This window comes from Mustela nivalis, assembly GCF_964662115.1.
Source record: "Mustela nivalis genome assembly, chromosome: 19".
In the NCBI taxonomy this organism is placed as follows: domain Eukaryota; kingdom Metazoa; phylum Chordata; class Mammalia; order Carnivora; family Mustelidae; genus Mustela; species Mustela nivalis.
In genome coordinates, this window is record NC_139038.1 from 29234131 (window position 1) to 29253076 (window position 18946).

The following is an 18946-nucleotide window of genomic DNA, read 5'->3' on the forward strand; positions in this document are numbered from 1 at the left end:
TTCTTCCTTACCCTTCCAACGTAAACACCAACTTTCTAGTCACTGAAGCCAGAAATATGGTGGCATCCACTGACTCAACCTTCCCTTCTCCACTCCAGCACAAGTGCTAAATCGCCCAGGCCTTCCAGCTATGCCGACAAAGCCTTCTCTAGCCTATTCCACGTCACCCCCAATTTTGAACATTGCTCCACTTCAGCCTCCAAACAGGCCTCCCTGCCTTGAGTCTCACTCCTCCGCCCACTCCATTCTCCACACTGCAGCCAAAGGCATATTTCTAAAATGCAAAACTGACCTCGTCCCTCATCTACCAAACCCCCTCAAGCCGTCTGCTCGTTCAGTCATTCATCACAGAGGCGCGGGCCATGGGTCAGGCAGTGGAAATATAAGGAAGAATCAGAGACAGACATGGTCCTTGCCCTCATGGGGTGGACATCTATTAGGCAGGGACAGGTAGGGACCAAATAAGCCCACGGATTATATAACAGTAGAACTACGGTAAGTGCTATAAAGAACTATCCAGTCTTGTGAATATTTATATTAGGATCTCTGAGATGGTCTCAGAACCAGATGTTGGAAGCTTTGAAGGCATGAACCTTATCTTTCCATCTGTAGGGCTCTCAGTCTTGGCAGGACTTGGGAATCACATGGTGGAGTTTTGAAAGCATTCAGATTCCTGGATTCCTCCCCCCAAAAAATTCAATTAGAATCTCTGCAGCTCTGGCCTAGACATAGATTCTTTCTTTCTTTTTTTTTTTTAAGCACTCCTCCACCCAAGGGATTCTAATGTACAGCCAGAGTGGAGACCACAGGCACAGCCCTAGCAGGTAGCACAATGCCAGCACATAGCTCTTCTGAGAGAACTAAAGGTAAGTGACCTCCGATCTCAGTCCTATTCTCTCCTGCCACCTCATGCCACCTTTGAGGACCTCAAGGTCCTCATCAACAAGGTCACATCCCACCAGGATAGACTTTTCTCCATGGCATCCATTGTCAATGCCATTTTATACTTGGTAATGCATTCATTCATTACTCTCTGTCTCTCTCACTGCTGTCCCAACAGGGCAAGGCCAGGTCAGATTCCTGCCCATCACCACATACACAATGTCCAGCCTACTTCCTGGCACATATTAGATACTCAATAAATATTCAGTGAGTGGGTGTAAGAGCAAAATATCATGAATACACATAGACTATCAGAGCAGTCATGGGAGTGGAAGCTCCCTTCCCCTGTTCTTCCCATGAGTCTGTCATAAAAGTCTCACTCATCCTCATTACGACCCCAGTCGTGATCCAGAATCATTCATTCTCATGTTCCACTTTCCAGACAATGGACTAGCCTAAGGTCTGGTCAGCGAAAAGGATGTACTCCAGGTTTCCTCTGTCTGACAGACTGAGAACACTGAGGACGAAGTAGATGTTCCAACAGCTGGGATAGGTGGCATTTTCTCAAAAAGTTCTAAAGAAAAGAAGTCACAGAGGCATTCAACTCTTGCCAAATCAGTGCAGGGAGAAGGAGAAGCTTCATGAAGAGGAGTCATGAAGGCCCACACAGCGAATCTACAACCTTCTCCACAACCGCCCTAACTTGGTCTCTTCGTGAGCTTGGCATTGGGGACACCCTGATCATACAAAGTGTTTGGTACTTGGGGCAAGAGTAGGGTGAACAGAAAACTCTGGGGGGTCCTGGAATCAGCCAGACCTGAGCTTCTGAGATCTCAGAAATGTCACTTAACCTCTTACAGCTTTATTTCCTTTGGTGTGAAATGGGGTAACTCAAGCTACTTCAGATTTGTTGTGAGGAATAAATTGTATGAGATATATAAGCTACAAAGCACAATTCTGGAATGCACTAACTATTCAATACATATTTTGTCTGTCTCCTGGCTTATGAAAGAACTGGACTGAATCCAATGACATTTATTGAGCACCCGCTCTGTGCCAGGCAACTTGCGAAGCACAAAGGAGGCATTCATCCAAGCCAACAATCCTTCTCTCCTTTCTTCCTCCCCCTTTCCCTTCCCTGTATCTACCATGTGTGCTGGCCTCATTTGCCCTATGAAGTAGCCTAAGAAAGGGACTTGATGTTTTTGGGATGATGAAGGAAGGCACCCTTGGGATGTGCCTTTAGCTGCCATCTGAAGGTCAGAGTAATAGAAGTAGGATTCCAGGTGAGGGAACAGGTGGCATATAGCAAAAAATGGCCACAGTACTTTGCACTTCCTTCCATCAAGAGGTAGAATGTCTTTCCTTACCCTTCAAATATAGTCGGAACTTGTGACTGGCTTTGACCAGCAGATTGTAGCAGAAGTGATGTGATGTATGTGTATTCTGAACCTGGGCTTTTATAAGTTCTACAGCTTCTGCTATCAGGCTCTTGGATTCATGACGTCATGTGAGGAAGGAGGCTCAGGTTAGCCTTCTGGATGATGAGAAATCGTCAGACCTGTTGCCCATGGTCACCACAACCAACAGGCTGCTATTTGCCAGATACTGGGCGAGGCCATCCTAGACCATAGAGCCATCAACTGACCTGCTAGCTGACTCTAGAAACCGAGTAGGCTGGGAACACCTAGTCCGGCCCAGCCCAGAACTGCCAGCTGATCCGCAATCACGAGTCCAACAAATGGTGGCTCTATTAAGCTGCTGAACTTCGGGCGATTTTGTTATGCGGCAGTATATAACTGACACAGAACAGCATTTGCAAAAGCCCAGAGGCAGGAAGGAGTGTGGTGGTTTCGAGAAACAGAAAGGTCATCCGTGTGGTAGAGTGAAGAAGCAAGGGGTCAGTAGACCATCTGAAGCTGAGTAGGCAAGATTCTATCATTCATAGCTATGTTATTGTCTGACCATCTTCCCCCCACTAGACTCCGAGGAGTTTTAGAGAACCACAGAGCAGGCGAAGATTTGTTGCCTGGGGCATGAAATTGTTCCTCAAAGAGTGATTTTCAAGATGGTCTCAGTAACATGAATGTGGATGGTGGTGGATGTACCGATCCCATAACCAAGGAAACGCAATGTTCGTGATACTCTCTTTCCAGTGTTTTTGGTGCCCTCTGCCTCTAGAAGAGGAGGAAGAAACGCCCACCGGGCCTCTCCCAGCTTTGTGCAGTGTGGTCCCTGTCAGTATATTAAAACATGTGAAAGAAATAACAGATTCATTGAACATCCTTGTAAGGCCCATTAATAAATGCATTAACCTAATCAGCCCCAATACCTCGTGGGCAGATGGCTGACAAGCCGACCAGGAAACAGATGTGTGAGCCTTTCAGCAACATTGGGCCTCTCCAGTTTGATTTTTCTTCATTTGAAAAGAGGAAGAAAGAATGAAAAAGGTGCTTTCCTTCCAATAAGCCTAATTGCCTTGAAGGAACCAAGGCTGTAAAATTAAACTGTACCTTGTTCCATCTGTCTCTCCCCTAATTAGCAGCAGACACTTGTCCAGGTGCGGGGAGGGATGGAGCCTTACTTCCGTGGAAAGGGAGAGAGTCAAGGTAATAACCAATTTTCGAGACAAGCTGCACATCTGAGGGTCTCAGCAGGTGGCCTCCCACCTACCTTCCTTCCCTGGGCCAAAGATATCTCAAGGAGGGGTTCCTACAGCTCGTTCTCACTCGGTGATATTCTTGGGTCTTAGGTGATGAATCTAACCCGGTAAGCAATAATACCCGATTGACTCAAACTTTCACCATTCCTCATTTGTCCCTGTTTTTGGTCTAAGAGTATGTGGAAATCAAGTGATAAATCTTTCCATTATGCTTAAGAATAAAATCCAGATTTATCCGCAGCGGCCCCAAGGTCTGCATGACCCAATGGTTTGTCTACCCTCATCTCCTCTGCTTGTTATGAACCCGTCCCAGAGTGTATTAGTTTCCCAGGGCTGCCATAAGAAATTACCACAACCTGGGTGGCTTGAAGCAGCAGAAATATTTTCTTTCACAGAGTCCAGAAGTCTGAAATCAAAGTGTCAGCAGGGTCATGCTCCCTCTGCGCGCTCTAGGGGAACATCCTTCCTTGCTTCTTCGAGCTTCTGGTGGTTAATGCAATCCTTGGCATTCCTTGCCTTTTGCCTCATTCCAGTATCAGCCCTGACTCCACTGGGCCACCCTCTTTGTGCGGGTCTGTGTGTCCCAATTTCCCTCTTCTTATAAGGATCCCGGTCATTGCATTGGGACCCATCTTAATCCGCTATGACCTTATCTTCACTCACGACATCTGCAAAGACCTTATTTCCCAGTGGGGTCACATTCTGAGGTTCTGAGTAGATAGGGACTTGGAGGGATACTCTTAAAAAAAAAGATTTATTATATTTATTTATTAGAGAGAGATAGAGTGAGAGAGAGCACGAGAGGGGAGAAGGTCAGAGGGAGAAGCAGACTCCCTGCGGAGCTGGGAGCCCGATGTGGGACTCGATCCCTGGACTCTGGGATCACGACCTGAGCCGAAGGCAGTGGCTTAACCAATTGAGTCACCCAGGCGCCCCTGGAGGGGTACTCTTTAGCTCAGTACACACAGGATTCCTTTCTGTTCCTGAACACACAACGCTTTTCAGCATGTCAAGATCCTTCTTGTCATTTGGTTCTCTAAGCAAAGGTCACTTCCTCAGAAAACCGCTCTGATGAGTCAGTCAAAAGAGAGCCCTGCCCACCCTCAACTGTTCTCATCACTTCTCCCCATTTTACTATATTCTTGGCCTGTATCTTTTCACGAAATTATCTTTTTTAGTTACTTCTGCCTCCTTTGGCTAGAATATAAGCTCCGACTAGGGTAGCGGCTGTATCAACTCAGCTTACTGGTGTGTCTCCAACACTTCATCCAGTGCCTGGCACACAGTAGGGGTACACTAACCCATTTGATGAAGGCAGGAAAGCACTGGAAATATTTCAGATTCCAACAACAGTCTCTAAAATATTAGCAACGGGCAGAATGTTTCATGTTCTGGTCATCTGGCCTGTGATGGTGAATTTTATGTGTCAACCAGAATGGGTCCACCAGCTGTCTGCATTAAATATTATTTCTGGATGTGTCTGTGAGGGTTTGCATTTGAACTGGTATACTCCATAGGTTGCCTTCCCCATGTAGGTGGGAATTATCTAATTTGATGAAGGACCAAATGCCACAAAAATCAGAGGAAGGAAGGGCATGGACCTTCCTTCCTGCCTGCTGTCACATCCCCTGGGTGGGACACTGGTCCTCTGCTCCTCGACTGGGATTTACCCCATTGGTTCTGCTGGTTCTCAAGTTTTTAGACTTGGACTGGAATCACAGTACCTGCTCTCTCGAATTTCTAGCTTGCAGGCAATAGATCATGGGGCTCCTCAGCCTTCATAATCACACGAACCAATTCCCCATAATAAATCTCCTTTCATTTATATATAGATATCTTATTATTCACACATTTGACTATTCACCACATTCATATACACACATATATCTGAAAGATTTATTATGGGGAATTGCTTTGACCAAACCAATGGTATCTATATCCTATTATTTGTATGTGATACATATGAATATATATAAATAATAGGATGCATGCATGTGTGTGTGTGTGTGTGTGTACACAGTTCAGTTTCTCTGGAGAATGCAAATACATGGTCCATATCACAGAAGTCTGAATGACTTGTGCCCTGTGCTTTACAGGAATCTCAGGACTAAAGCAGGGGTTAAGTTTCCCTTATTTCTGGGGCAGGAGAACCTGCTTGCTGCCCAGCCTGGCCATAGCCTTGCAGAGGCATGACCGTTCTGGAGCAGTGAATTCAGGGAGGCAGGAGGCAGCTGAGTGAAGGAGGCAGGGACTGGTTAGAGACTGTGTGAATACAGGACAAGTCTGGTCTCCCTCCCATGTCCCCCAGTGGTAAACTGAGTAAAAGCTCATCTTTATTAAGTGCATGCTGTTCTAGATACTTGGATAGGGAATTTATTATATCTCTTGAAAAAAATTTTTTTAATTTGTTTATTTTACAGAGAGAGAAGTAGGGAGAGGCAGAGGGAGAGGGAGAGAGAGACTCTCAAGCAGACTCCCTACTGAACACATAACCCCACACAGCGCTCAATTCCAGGTCCCTGAGATCATGACCTGAGCTGCAACCAAGACTCAACACTAACGGACTGCTCCACCCAGGCCCCCTGCTCACCCCTTTAATGTTCTCCATAGCCTACCGAGATAGGTGCCACTCTTGGATCTCATTTTATAAATGGGGAAACTGAGTCTACAGAGCTTTGGCAACTTGTCCAAGCGATGGCACTGGGATCTGAACCCAGAATACCAGGCCCAGTTCTGGGTATCCTGGAATCTGTGACTTTACGGCTACGACACTCACCGTTTTGCTAACCACGAGCCTGCCTCACGGAAGAATAATCTTGCTTCCTTAACAAGATTTTATCTTCAGGAAAATATCCCCCCCCCCAAACTAAGGAAGACGGACGGTAGAGTGAGAATAATGCAGAGAAACCACTTTTCCAGATTCCTCCTCTCAAAACATCAGGGACTGGGGTGCACACGTAAGGATCAGATTCTCAAGAGGAAATGTCCGAATATCACAACCGGAAGTTTTAACAGAGCCCCAGATTCTCTCCTAAGGCAAACCCTTTTTCTTCTTTAGTGAGGAGGAGGGAGCTGGGGGTGACATGCGACACACTCTGCCAGGCTATGGCTCTTCCAGCATTCAGGTTGGCTGCTGCATTACCAGGTGCATGGGTCTTGGCCCCTCTAAGGGGCACTGACTTTGGCTGGAGTGCTGGCCAGGCACCAGCCTGTCCCAGAGTTGCGATGGACAAAGAGCCATCCACTTCTCACAGACCTGAGAGAAGACGCCACCAAGCGCTTGACACATACGGTCTCTGGCAGCTGGCCCCCCACCCCACCCAAGCCCACCAGGCAGATGTTGCTTGAGCTCATCATGCTGATTCGCACCATGACAATGTAGTGAGATCGTTTGAGATATTAACTAATATTTCTTCTCCTTGTGCTTCTACGATCCCATTCCCGACTACCCAGAGGGCAGCAATCACTTTCAGCGAAGATAAAGAGCCAAAGTGTTGGTTTTGAATCCTACACTGGGCTCTCAACAGCCATAGCAGAGCCCCGAGTCACAAAAGACAAGGCTTCAGCAGTAAGTTCCAGGAATTAGGAAAGAAGGATTAATGAGGTCAGAGCTTGAAGGCTGCCGTGCATCAGGTTCATGCAGTACATAAGGATGTCTGCAAGAACGCTCACCTGATTTGTGTTGACTGTAAGTTCTTTATGATATGGTAGAAAGACCCTAATTTCTGGGAGAAATGGATGTGAGCTCAGATCCCAGCTCTTCTGCTTACAAGCTGGAGACCTTGAGCAAGTTACCGGAACTCTCTAACTTTTACCAATCAAATTCAGAATCAAGCAACAACGGTTGGGTGGCAAGGGGTTGAGGGTACCGAAGAGAATCATGTCCGGTACCAATGTCCCTGCCGCACAGTTGGTATTCAACGGATGGTAGCTGTGATGGCTGCCATTGTTAGAAAGGAGAGTTAAATCACATGAGGATATTAAGATTGACTTTGAGGGGTGCGATGCAGAAGTCAAGGAGATAAGGCAGGTAAAAGCACAAACCATTACACGCACGGAGCTTGGCAGGGCTCCCTAAATGCATACTCCCACCTGGGAAGACATAGCACCTGGCCACTTGCCTCCCAAATCCCTTTCTACCTTCTTCTCTTGGGCACATGGCCACCCAGCTCCAAACTAGATTTCCCCAGCCTTCTTGGGAGCTAAATTTGGCCGTGTGGCTCCTGTCTTGCCAGGGGTATGTTAGCAAAAAGGATGCATCCAAGTTTCACGTCACCTGACTTGCTTGAAAGAAAATCGCTTGCCCTGCAGGTCCTCTTTCCTCCCTTCCCATTGGCTATGACAGGAGTTCATGGTAACAATGCATTTGAGGACAGCCCTGTAGAGGGGGGTAGAGAAACAGTGTTCAAGGAGCCTGCGCCCCCAGGGACAAGTTTGGAGTAGAGCTGCCCCATCAACCTCTACCACTTCCTCTGGAGACTGTAACAGAGAGATACACTTCTTTCTCTCAACCCACTGTATTTATGGGGCCTTTGGTTCAGTAGGACAGTATTTGCTTTTTACCTATAGAGATATTTTCTGGGTCTCCACTTTTTTTTTTCCCTCCTTCACAAGCTGAATTAAAAGTAAATGGAACAGTTCATGGTTTTTTTTTTAAGTACCCAGGTATTTCTCTCTTCTTTTAAAATACATTCTCTAAAGCTGGTGCAGGTTCCTGAAATGGTCTCAGCAGGCAGAAACAAGAAAGGCAGGAAAAAAGCCTAGTTTCTCCGACAGGAGAGAGCCAGAGGGGGGGAGATGGGAAGATTTGTCTTTAGGATGAATTAGCCCTGTTCTGGCAGGTTCTGGGCCTTGCTGAAGAGACACAAGCAGGGGGAGTCACATTTGAACCAGGTCCTAATGAATGAAGCTCGGGGCTCCAGGCTCTCCCAGTTGGGCTTCATGTCTTCTTTGAAGTCCTCTCTCTCTAAGAAAGAAAATTGTTAAGGGGAGTCCAGAAGCCTGGATCTTTCTTGTCTGAACCCTGAGGGCTCCCACTGTCTTTGCTGGAGAGGATTCTGAAACAGTGCCTGGCTTGGTTTTTGCACCAAAGCTCTCCAGGCCATGCCACGAGCCCCTTGGCTGTGACTCCGGGAACCCTCTGTGATTGTCTTGTTGCCGAGAGGGCTCTAACCCTGCAGGTCCCTCTGTCTCTTCCCTGAGGCACCCTGCTATGCAGTCACCTCTTTCTGAGAGGCTGCTGAACAAAGATGGACGGACTCATGCCCCAGCCACGGAAACGATGCATATATTCACCCGCCTTCCATGCATCCTGCATCGCTGCTCCGCAGATGGTGATCATTCTTTTCAAAGGATCCTTGGGGGATTTGCCTTCAGATCGACCTCCCCTCTGATTAAATTCTATACACCTGTTTTTTGTTTGTTTGTTTTTTAATGAAGCAAATAAAGGTTAATTATCCTTGATCCTATGTACTTCCTTCCAATTTGCTATAGCAAAGGATCATCCTGAAGCAGATAATTGTGACATTTGGGATCCTAAGTTAGAATCATGCATGAATGACCTCAATTCTTCACCTTTCCCTGTATCCATGTTCTTCGAATGCGACTTTGAAACTCACCCCAACAGAGGAAAATCTACCCCCCCCTCCACTGGATTCTGAGTTCATCCATGTGACTAATGAATGTTAGGCAACATGACATAATGGAAGTTTGAAGAAGCGCTTGCTGGTTTGGGGTCCTTCTTTTGCACTAGTGTCATTATCACGAGATGTCTGGGCTGCCCTCTCTGAGGATGAAAGACACCTGGAGCAGAGCCAAGTCACCCAAGTCATTCTAGCTAAAACCAGCCCCGATCAGCCAACATTCAGCCAACTCTCAGATATATGAGTCAACTCAGCTGAGACTAGAAGAATCTCCAGCATCAGCACAGACCCTGGTCTCAGTAAATGCTGCCAAGTAAATGTTAAACCACAAGATTTGGGGCCACTTGTTACACAGCATTTTTTGAAAAGACTACTGATACAAACACCCATCACTTACCCTACTTCCAGGAAGAGCCCCCATTTTTGATTGGGGAATCCACCTGTCTCCTACTCTTAATCCACGTGGTTTGGATGACACATGCCTCTACTGTCCCACCCCTCCGCTATTCCCCACGGACGACAACCAACTCATTCCATTGCCCTCACTGTAACAATTTGTTCAGAGGTCAGCACATGACAAGGCAAGCCAATCAGAACAAAGCCTGGGATCTTCAGTTATAGAGATGGAAGCGCCAAAGAGATCAATGATCCCCAACCTCCCATTCTACAAGAGAGACAACTAAAGGCATGGGCTCAAGGACCGCCAGCTGGGTAGAAGCAGCACTGGATCTAGGACACGGATCTTTCGACTTTCATCTGGTTAATTTTTCTATTTTCCAGTGCCTCTTCAGAGAAGACCACAGGATTCCCTTCAAATGTTATGCCCAACTTCATTCAATAACTTATTAATAAAATCCATATTGAGTGTCTACTATGTCCTGAGGGCACCATGCAAGGTGCTAGGTGCTAGGGAAGTTTGAAATGAAGATCTTAAAAAAAAGAAAGAAAGAAAGAAAGAAAAAGATCTAGGTGTCTTAGCATCAGAGGGGCATATTTTCAAAGCAGAAAAATGTTTATTGAATCTTACACAATGGCATTTTCCTGCAAGCAGAGACTCTCCTCCATGCCCTATGGGTTCCCAAAGAAGCTCATCAAAACTCCAATGCTCACTGTGTGCTTTTTAAAAAAGGCCAACCTCAGGAGTTGGTGGGATTTGATTTTTATTTAAAAAAAAAATCCCCTCCATATCTTCCACCTGCTCTGCACTCTCCTGCTTACCAGCAAACCAATAACCCAAATCAGAACATTGGAAAAGGCTGAATTTCATGAAGTAATAGTTTAAGGTTGCCTTTAAGTAGGTTCTTATCCAAAATGTGTGCACTCCGACAGAATGGCCACCCAAATTATACATTGTCTCCTGCCTTTTGCCTTCTGTAGCATCTCTTGGATGAACATTTATTACTGAGTTACATCAATAATCTAAGACAAAAGAAAGAACCAGAATTTACTGAGTACCTACTGTGTACGAGATGTTCTTACCCATTTCATTGACGTCTCATGCAAACCGTCTTAAACATAGGTGACAAGGCAAAATCATCTCCTCTTTGTGACAAGAGGAATTAAGGCCCAGAGATACTGAGTAATTTGGCTGCCACATTCCTTTGCCACAGCTTTAAGTGTCAGGGAGGGACACCAAATCCAAGACTGTCACCTTCAATGTTCCTACTTTCCAGCTGTGGCTCCAACTCAAACCCTTGACTAAGAAAACAGTTTTATTTCAGCAAACAGCAAAAATACTCATGTTTGGAAGAATGCTGGCATGTAAAATTGGTGTTCTAGGGCAAATCATGTCTAGGGATTGGGTCTTGGAAAAGGTAGGTCCAAACGTTAGTTTATAGAGAATTATCCAGAAGTTTCAGTTAAAAAAATAAAAAACTAGAAAATGTTGAGACCCCACGTCCAGTGGTTCTAGTTTCTCTACAGTATGTGGGCCCAGGATTTTCATTAGTATCGAGCATGGCCAGTGACTCTGAGTGCAGTCTGTAAGCCATTCTTTGGAGACTGGGTCCTGGTTCCAGGTCTGAGGTAATTGTCCTGTATGACTTTGGGTAACCTCATTTATCTCAGGGAACTAGGTTCCCTCATCCAGAAGAGCAGAAGGGTTGGATAAAGGGTATTTTCCTCACTGTCATTAAGGTGTATTACTTATATTCTAATGTTACTCCCCCAAACACCACGGAGCATGGATTTTCACGGCTATTGTTTTGGAAATGGTAGAAATGGGAGTTCAGGTCATGTGAGCGGCTCATATAAGAGCACATGGTCTGCTTCTGATCTAAGCCATCGTGATCTTATCAGTCCTGTACTGACAGTTTCCCCCCAAGTTCAGTGCTTCAGCATAGCACTGGAGGAAGCAACAGGTCAGGTTCAAAGATTCATTTTGCAAAATGACCAGATTTCAAAAGACATGGATAGCTTCGCACCTCTTAGGAGAGTCCACTAGGGCCGAGGTAGTGGTGCTTTCTTGGGAGGGGTTTCCAAGAGTTATTGGGGATAACTCCAAGATTATTGCTCCCAAGGCTGGGTATGGGCGGAGCAGCAGGAGGGGCCACTAGGGGGCGGTGTGCATGGGGAAACCTCAGGTAGAGAAAAGTGAATAGTGCCAACGGGGGTGTGATGTTTGCCATTTCCAACCCCAGCAGACACATTTCACCAACTAGGGGAGTCAGATGCAATGCAATCCGGGTGGAAACAGAAAGCCCTCATCTTCAGAGACCCTGCCATTTCTCCTTGGCAGCTACCCCTTCCTTCACCAACCTCCCCAGGTGGCACCCATCCTTCCGCCTACTCCTCGGCTCCTGCCCTATGTTCCCAGAGCGGGTTCCTAGCAACATTCGTGCCCCTGGATGTTAAGCTGTTAACTGGTTTCTCAGACATCCAAAGTGTGTGGGAAATGATGTGTTAGTCTGACGCTTTTTGTTAGCACGAGATTTTCCAGAGCCTTTCATTTGCTCACCTGGTAATAGTCCTAATGATACCAGTAATAGGTTTCATGTGGTTATCACTTTCCAAACGCTAGGCAGTGTGACATGTCTTGTACACATTACCTCATCTTCACAACCTAGGCGGTAGAGGACACCACTGTCCCCATTTTGTAGATCAGAAAACAGGGGCTCAGAGGGGTCGGTTGACTTGCTGAGGGTCTCGAGAAGACCCAACGAGAAGACCGGGGTTGGAACCTAGGTGTGTCTGAGGCTAAGCCCGTCGCAGCCTGCGTGTGTCTCCCTTTCGAGAAGGTGGCAGGGTGTGGGAGGCAGGGGCGGTCCGAAAGCCCCAACCTTGTTATCATGCCTCACGGAGTCTCCAGCTCTGGAGGCTGAGTGGGGAAAACTAGAGAAAGATCAGTGACTCCAGAGGAACCCGGGCCATCCTTGGGACCCCTCTCCTCCCCAGACAAGGCCTGATAAATACAGACACTTTTAACAGGACAGGTGAAATTAGCCCGGTTTGGGTAGAAAAACCGCTTCCAAGCCCTTGTCTTTGCCCTGTCCCGAAATATTTTCTAAATGCATCAGACAACAATAAGCTGATCTAAGGACAGGGGTGCTGACTGCCGCCAAATGTCACGGGAATCATAATGGCTTTGTTTTTCACAGGGGAGAGAAAAAAAAGTTTATGCCTCAAATTAGTAGGTCTGTCATGTTCCAAATTGTTTGCATTTCTAAAAATGGATGTTGACATGTGAACAGTTATTATCTAATGCAAGACCCAAAAATCTGCCTCTCTCAAGGCAACAACAGGGTAGTCAAGGGATCCTCTACAGACACGTGGGTCCACAGCTCTCTCTCTCTCTCTCTCTCTTGTCCACAGCGGGAGGACAAGGAGTCCCCTTCCTTCCCATGCTCCCCTCAGAGCTCAGGTTGCTTCTGAGGCTCTGGAACCTGGTCAGACTCCCCTCTTCAGAAACCTCAGCCCCCAGAAAGATCCCTGGAGACCTAATCAGAGGGTTTCGGCTTCCCAGCATGATTTCTCTAGGGCAGTGGTCTTCAGAGTGTGGTCTCCAGACCAGCAGCATCGCCATGGAGACTGTTAGCAACACAACCCCCTCAGGTCCCCACCCAAGGTCCCGGGAATCAGAAACTCTGGGACGAGACCCAGGAATCTGGGTTTTAACCACCCTCCAGGCGAGGCTGATCCCTGCTAAGAAGCCGCGATGTGAGAACCACCGAGGGCGCACTGTTCCCTCCTCCCCGCTCACAGGCACTCACTCACGACCTTCTACGGTCTCTTTCTTACTTGTCCTTCTTCTCCATTTTCCTCTTTCCATCTTCCGCCCACCACAGCTCAGGTCACTGCCCACCTAGGTGACCGCAAGAGCCTCCCAGTGGGTGGCCCCACCTCGAGACCACCCACGCACCTCCAACTTTCGAGAATGTTAGAAAAAGTCCTGCCTAGAGCCCTGTGAGACCTTCTCATTTCTCAAGTTCAAGGTCACGGCCTGCCCAGCTGGGTCATCAGAGAATTTAGTGACAACATGATATAAAGGTCCAGCACTCTGGCACACGGTAGGGCGTACAGAGATTCTAGCTACCTTCTGGTCCAGGACCCGGCTGGTTAATTCACAGACAACCTGACCAGACTTCTTAGCATCCGATGCTCACTGTACCACCTGGGGAAAGTCGAAAACAGTGACAAGGCTAATGGTTCATGAGACCCTATAGCCAATAACCCAACTCGGGTTTCTCTCCCCCTCAGAAGTTGTGGTTTTCTCCCCTGCATTCATTTACCTTGGGTTTTACTGATCTGTTTGTGCCGCTTTCGGAGAAAACATTTCCTGGATGTCTTACCTGGGATGGTGTCTGATAGTGACATTTTCCTTCAGGCAGTGAATACTGAGAAGTGAGGGGGTAGCACGTTCTTCAACAACAGCCCCGAGCACAGATACGCCACACACACACACACACACACACACACACAAACACCTACGTGCTGGAACTTGGACGGACTTGCAGGGTCACCCAATGGGGACACATGTGTGGCACCAGGTCACACACAAACACCAGGACTCTTTGTGGCTCCACCGATCAGTGTCAAATCTGACAACACCTGGACGAAAGAGCTAGAAAAAGCTGTTACAGTACCTTTTGGTGACTTAAGCGTCGCCACTGCCCAGTCACCATCAGAACTTCCTAAAAAAATAACAATCGAGAGATGCTGATCTGCTGGCCGGCTTCCCATGTCCGCTGCGCCCTCACCCCCAGGTGCCGATGCTGGCAGCCCCAGCTGCAGCCTCCACGGGGCCCCGGGGGACGGGCGAGAGAACAAATGTGCAAATGTGGATCTGCGCACGCGCACCTCCTCCCGCAAAGCCATGCAGCGGCATCGGGACCACGCCCAACAGAGGGTCAGAAGAAGTCCCCTGGAAAAGGCCTAGATGTTTTCAGTTATGTTAGGGAGAGATTTCTTAGGCAGGGATCTGGCTCTGAATTTCAACCCTCTAAGAAAGAAAGGAAAATTCGAGTTGCCTGACCTCACTTTGGCCAAGGACAACACTCTGCTGACAAGTGAGACATTTTGATCCTGTTTTTGGCACACTCCCTTGCCTGAAAAGGGTTGGTGGAGGTGGGGAGGGGGTGGGGAGCGAAGGGTGCCCCAAGGTTGGGGCAGTCTCTGCGAACTACAACTTTATATGCTGGGTGGCAGGTCCCCGAGGGGTAGGGGCTGTCCTCATAGATACCCTGAGTTTGAAAAGTACTGTTGAATGAATGAATGAATTCAAGCTTCTCCATGGAGTCACTTTTCCTAACGGAAGGAAATTCCCCTAAATGCTAAAGGGATCAAGCTGGTTATTTGCGAATCCCAGAATGCTTGGAATTTTGTTTATAAATCAGTTTCTCCAAAATTCAAAATTCTTGTTGAATTTCATTTCAAGAGCACTGAGTGAGCCCTTGGGGATCACCCATTATTAGCAGATCCCCCTGGTGGTCCCTTTCCTAAAGTCAAAGATGGTAAGAAGGGTGATGACTGCACCCTACCTACCCCTGTCTTTGATAGGCCTTCTCCGTAAGACTGGCTTTTACTCAAAGCGGGGCAAACCCACCCAGGTGTCCAAGCAGCAACCTCTGCCCATTGGCTGGAAGCCTCGCCAATCAGCGAGAGCCATTAGCTCCCCTTTCCTTTCTCGGGAATCTACCTGGAAAGCCCAAGTCCTCAGCATTTCTGCACAATTTCCAGAGAGATCAGGCCGCCAGCTGAGAGGAGTCACAGGGAACATTCTGTGTGATCTGAATGATTACAGAGCACAGATCCGGCCTCATTTAAACATTTCCGGTTGGCCTCCCAGGCATGCCAGAGGACGCTCAAATTGCCACGTTCGCCCTGCGGATATGAACTCAACACCCTCATCACTCACAACAGAGGGGAAATGACGGGACAGGATAGTGACAAAGTTAAAATTAAGTGAGACCCGCCCGGGATGACTGGATGTTTCTTCTCCCTCTGAGCCAGGATCATGGACATCTGGAAATAGTGATGCGGCCCCAAATCTTTCTGTGCGGATGGATACAAGCTTGATGGAGTCACTGACTGACTGAGGCCAAAGAGGCCATCTTACTCCCAAGTCAAGTTCATCACTTGAAGGCAGGAACCAAGCCCATGCTGCGGCCAACCCTGCCCCAACTACCTAAGACGGGGCTTAGCTGTGGCAAGGCACTAACAAGTTTTCCTTCATAAATCCGCTGAAAATAAGGACACCTAATCAGACGGTACACAGGCTTCCAAATATATACTTAACGTCACACTATGCCTGGTGCCACTAGTGGGCATTACAGAAAAATCTGTTGGGTGAACAATTAAACAGTAAAAGGGGATGGATCTAAGGCACTGAGAGGAAAGGAACATGAGGGAACTTTCTGGGTGATGAAATACTTCTTATCCTTACTGGGATGTCTGTTATCCTAGGGCATGTATATTTCAACAATCACACTCTTGTAAAATTACGATCTGCATTATTTCATCACATGTAGGTTATAACTTATCGATGGTAAACCGATTAGACTCGGCATCATGGGAAAACTTTCAACTTCAAACAAAGAAAAGCAATATTTTAGTAAGCCTTCCCTCCAAGAAAGGGGGGAATGGTACTGCCAAGCCTTTTTTTTTTTTTTTTTGCCTGGTTATAACCTGATGTCAGAAATTGTTCTCTGGAAGATAGAATCATTTCTCGGAAAGAACACAGGATTTTGAACCAGGCAATCCTGAATGTGACTCTTGACTCTTCTATTTGCTGGATGGGTGACCCTGGGAAAACCACTGAGCCTTAGTTTCGCCATCTCCAAGAATGGGACCAAGACCCTCAAAGGTAGAGTGTTTTGAGAGTTCAATGAAGTTAACCCTCTTCCTGCCACAACTTAAGGAAAAAGATTAAACTAGCAGAAGTCAATCCATGACGGAGGTCCTCATGCATCACTCAGGGTTTTCACGAGTGATTCCTACAGCAAGTTGGAAGAAGGAGTTCCTGCTCTATTGGAGTGCCATGCTGTGGTTCTAAGCAGGGCCATTGGAAACTGTAACATGGTTCTGGCAAAAATTGTCCTTTGTCTGTCAAATAGCATGAGCAAAAAATATTTTCTTATTAAAATTTTGATGTAAAAATGAAGGCACCATAGCATTTGATTGATAATGTAAGTATGCCCTGTGTCTTTCTCTCTTTGAGTAGCTAGGGCTCACTGAAGCATCTAAGCGGGACGAGGTCAGGAGTTTAACTTTTAGATGCCTAGAGGGAAAAAAAAAAAAAAAAAACTGGACTTGGGGCCAAGATGAGGTACATGCCAACACGTGGGCGATCTTCAGTTTGCAGGGGCTTTTTCCAGCTCTGGAGGTGGGAGCCACCCCTCCCTGCGTCATCAGGTAAGCCTTGAGGACATTTTCTCAGACACCCCTGTCTTGTCAACATTGACCTTTGAGGAACCACAAAATGGGTTCTCACATCGTAACTGCCCCTCACACGGGTGGCTCAAGCCAGGAAAGGCATGGGCTTAATTGAGTTTTCAGGTTATATTTCGACTCAATCTCTCACAAGACACACTTCTTCTTTTCAATCTGAGTGGGAGATATGTCTAAAATGTTTAAAGCCTCGTTTCTGACTTAGGAAGGAGAGTCAGCTGGATGAAACTGAAGCTTTTTGTGATAGACTGTAGAAGCCATAGGGCTCTTCACAGTTCAGGCTAACAATGGGGCAATGCTGACTACAGGTCCTTAGGACAGCTCAGAAAAGTCATTTGCTGCCTGCTCACTTACTTGTTTGTTTTATCAGATCCTCAGTGTGACTTGGCTTCCTTCTCCGTCTTTCCCCTCAAAATGGGATAAACTATCCCTCCCCCCAAATGATGGCTGAACAATTACATGTTAGTCAAAGTACTGGTCTACCTTGGAGATTCAAGGAAAAATATGGCCAACAAACAACTCCAGTCTGAAGACTTTCCTATGTGGCCGCATTTACTGAGGGTTGACTGTGTGTGGGGCTAAGCATATTCTGTGCACTGTATCATTAAAGATTCCCAACAAACCATTATCTGTCTACTTTTATGATCTTCATTTTACGGAGGGAGAAACTAAGACCTCAGGATATTAAGCAATCTCTGAAATTACTCTGTGTTTGAAAAGTACTGTTGAATGAAGGAATGAATTCAAGCTTCTCCATGGAGTCACTTTTCCTAATGGAAGGAAATTCCCCTAAAGGGATCAAGCTGGTTATCTGAGAATCCCAGAATGCTTGGAATTTTGTTTATAAATCAGTTTCTCCAAGTTGAATTTCAATCCAAGGGCACTGAATGAAATTCAGTGTCCGAGTGAATGAAATTCAAATGTCTGAGTGAGGTCTTAAACTTGGAGGCTGCGCTCAATTCCACCATCTTGCTGATCATCTCAGGTTCCTGACTTGCTGTGGTACCCATCACACATTATTATTCCCTGATTTTACAAATAACGTGCTGGGAACACTCATGAAGTCCCCGCACATGTTAGTGGGTTCTGGGGATGCACTAATGAATGGGACAGACGTGGTGCATGCCTCAATAGGACCTACAGTCAAGGGACACCAGATTAAATGTCTAAAGAATGAATGAATGAATGAATGAATGAATGAAACACATCTCTCTGTACAGAGTCTGACGAAGTTTAGCGTCCGACATTTCCCTAGTGTGTGCTAACCTGTTACTGATAATTGGACAGTGAACCCCTTAGGACCAAAGACCATTCTTCAGTCACATGCTGTATCCCTGAATCGTAGAGAGAAAGGAGCTTTCTTCAAACAGGAATGAGTGTGATTTCAATACGCAACTAAAATAAAATAAACCAAACCAAACCAACAGTCACCATTCTTTTCTCTCGGGGTTGGCAGTGAATGGACGGGACATATCTAATGGCCCACAGGTACTCTAATAACTAGAATGAGTGGTATTGTTTCATCTTCTATTTTCAAATTTCCTCACTTTTCAGTCCTCATTTTTCACTTGAAGAAGTTGAGGTCAGAGGGTCTCAGTGACTGGCTCAAACTACCCCATGTTCTGGATATTAAAGCTGCCAAGAGAAATTTATTTTGCGGGGGTATTTTCGAATTTGGCAGCTAACCCTAAAGGCTGTCCAAGGCTCTATTTACTGGAAATTTTTGGAAAATGAGTCTGGATATCAGAGGCTGCCGAGCTTTCAACGGCAAACAATTTTTTAAACAACTCTCCCCGGTGGTAATGATTTCACTAATGAAATGCATTTCATCATCCACACACACATCATGGTGTGAATTATGCCTTAATAAAGAATG

The 18946-nt window shown here is 46.6% G+C and overlaps 1 protein-coding gene across 2 annotated transcripts in view; it reads right to left on the reverse strand.

Moving 5' to 3' along the window:
* The window catches only part of SHISA9 (shisa family member 9), a 277534-nt gene that overhangs the window by 7810 nt on the left and 250778 nt on the right, over nucleotides 1–18946 (reverse strand). Inside the window, exon 4 of one of the 2 annotated variants that reach the window (XM_082714084.1) lies at nucleotides 14268–14315. The exons of the other annotated variant lie outside the window; for it this stretch is intronic. Coding sequence (XP_082570210.1) covers nucleotides 14268–14315 — 48 coding nt within the window. The remainder of the gene's footprint in view (nucleotides 1–14267; nucleotides 14316–18946) is intronic. 2 annotated transcript variants of the gene reach the window in all.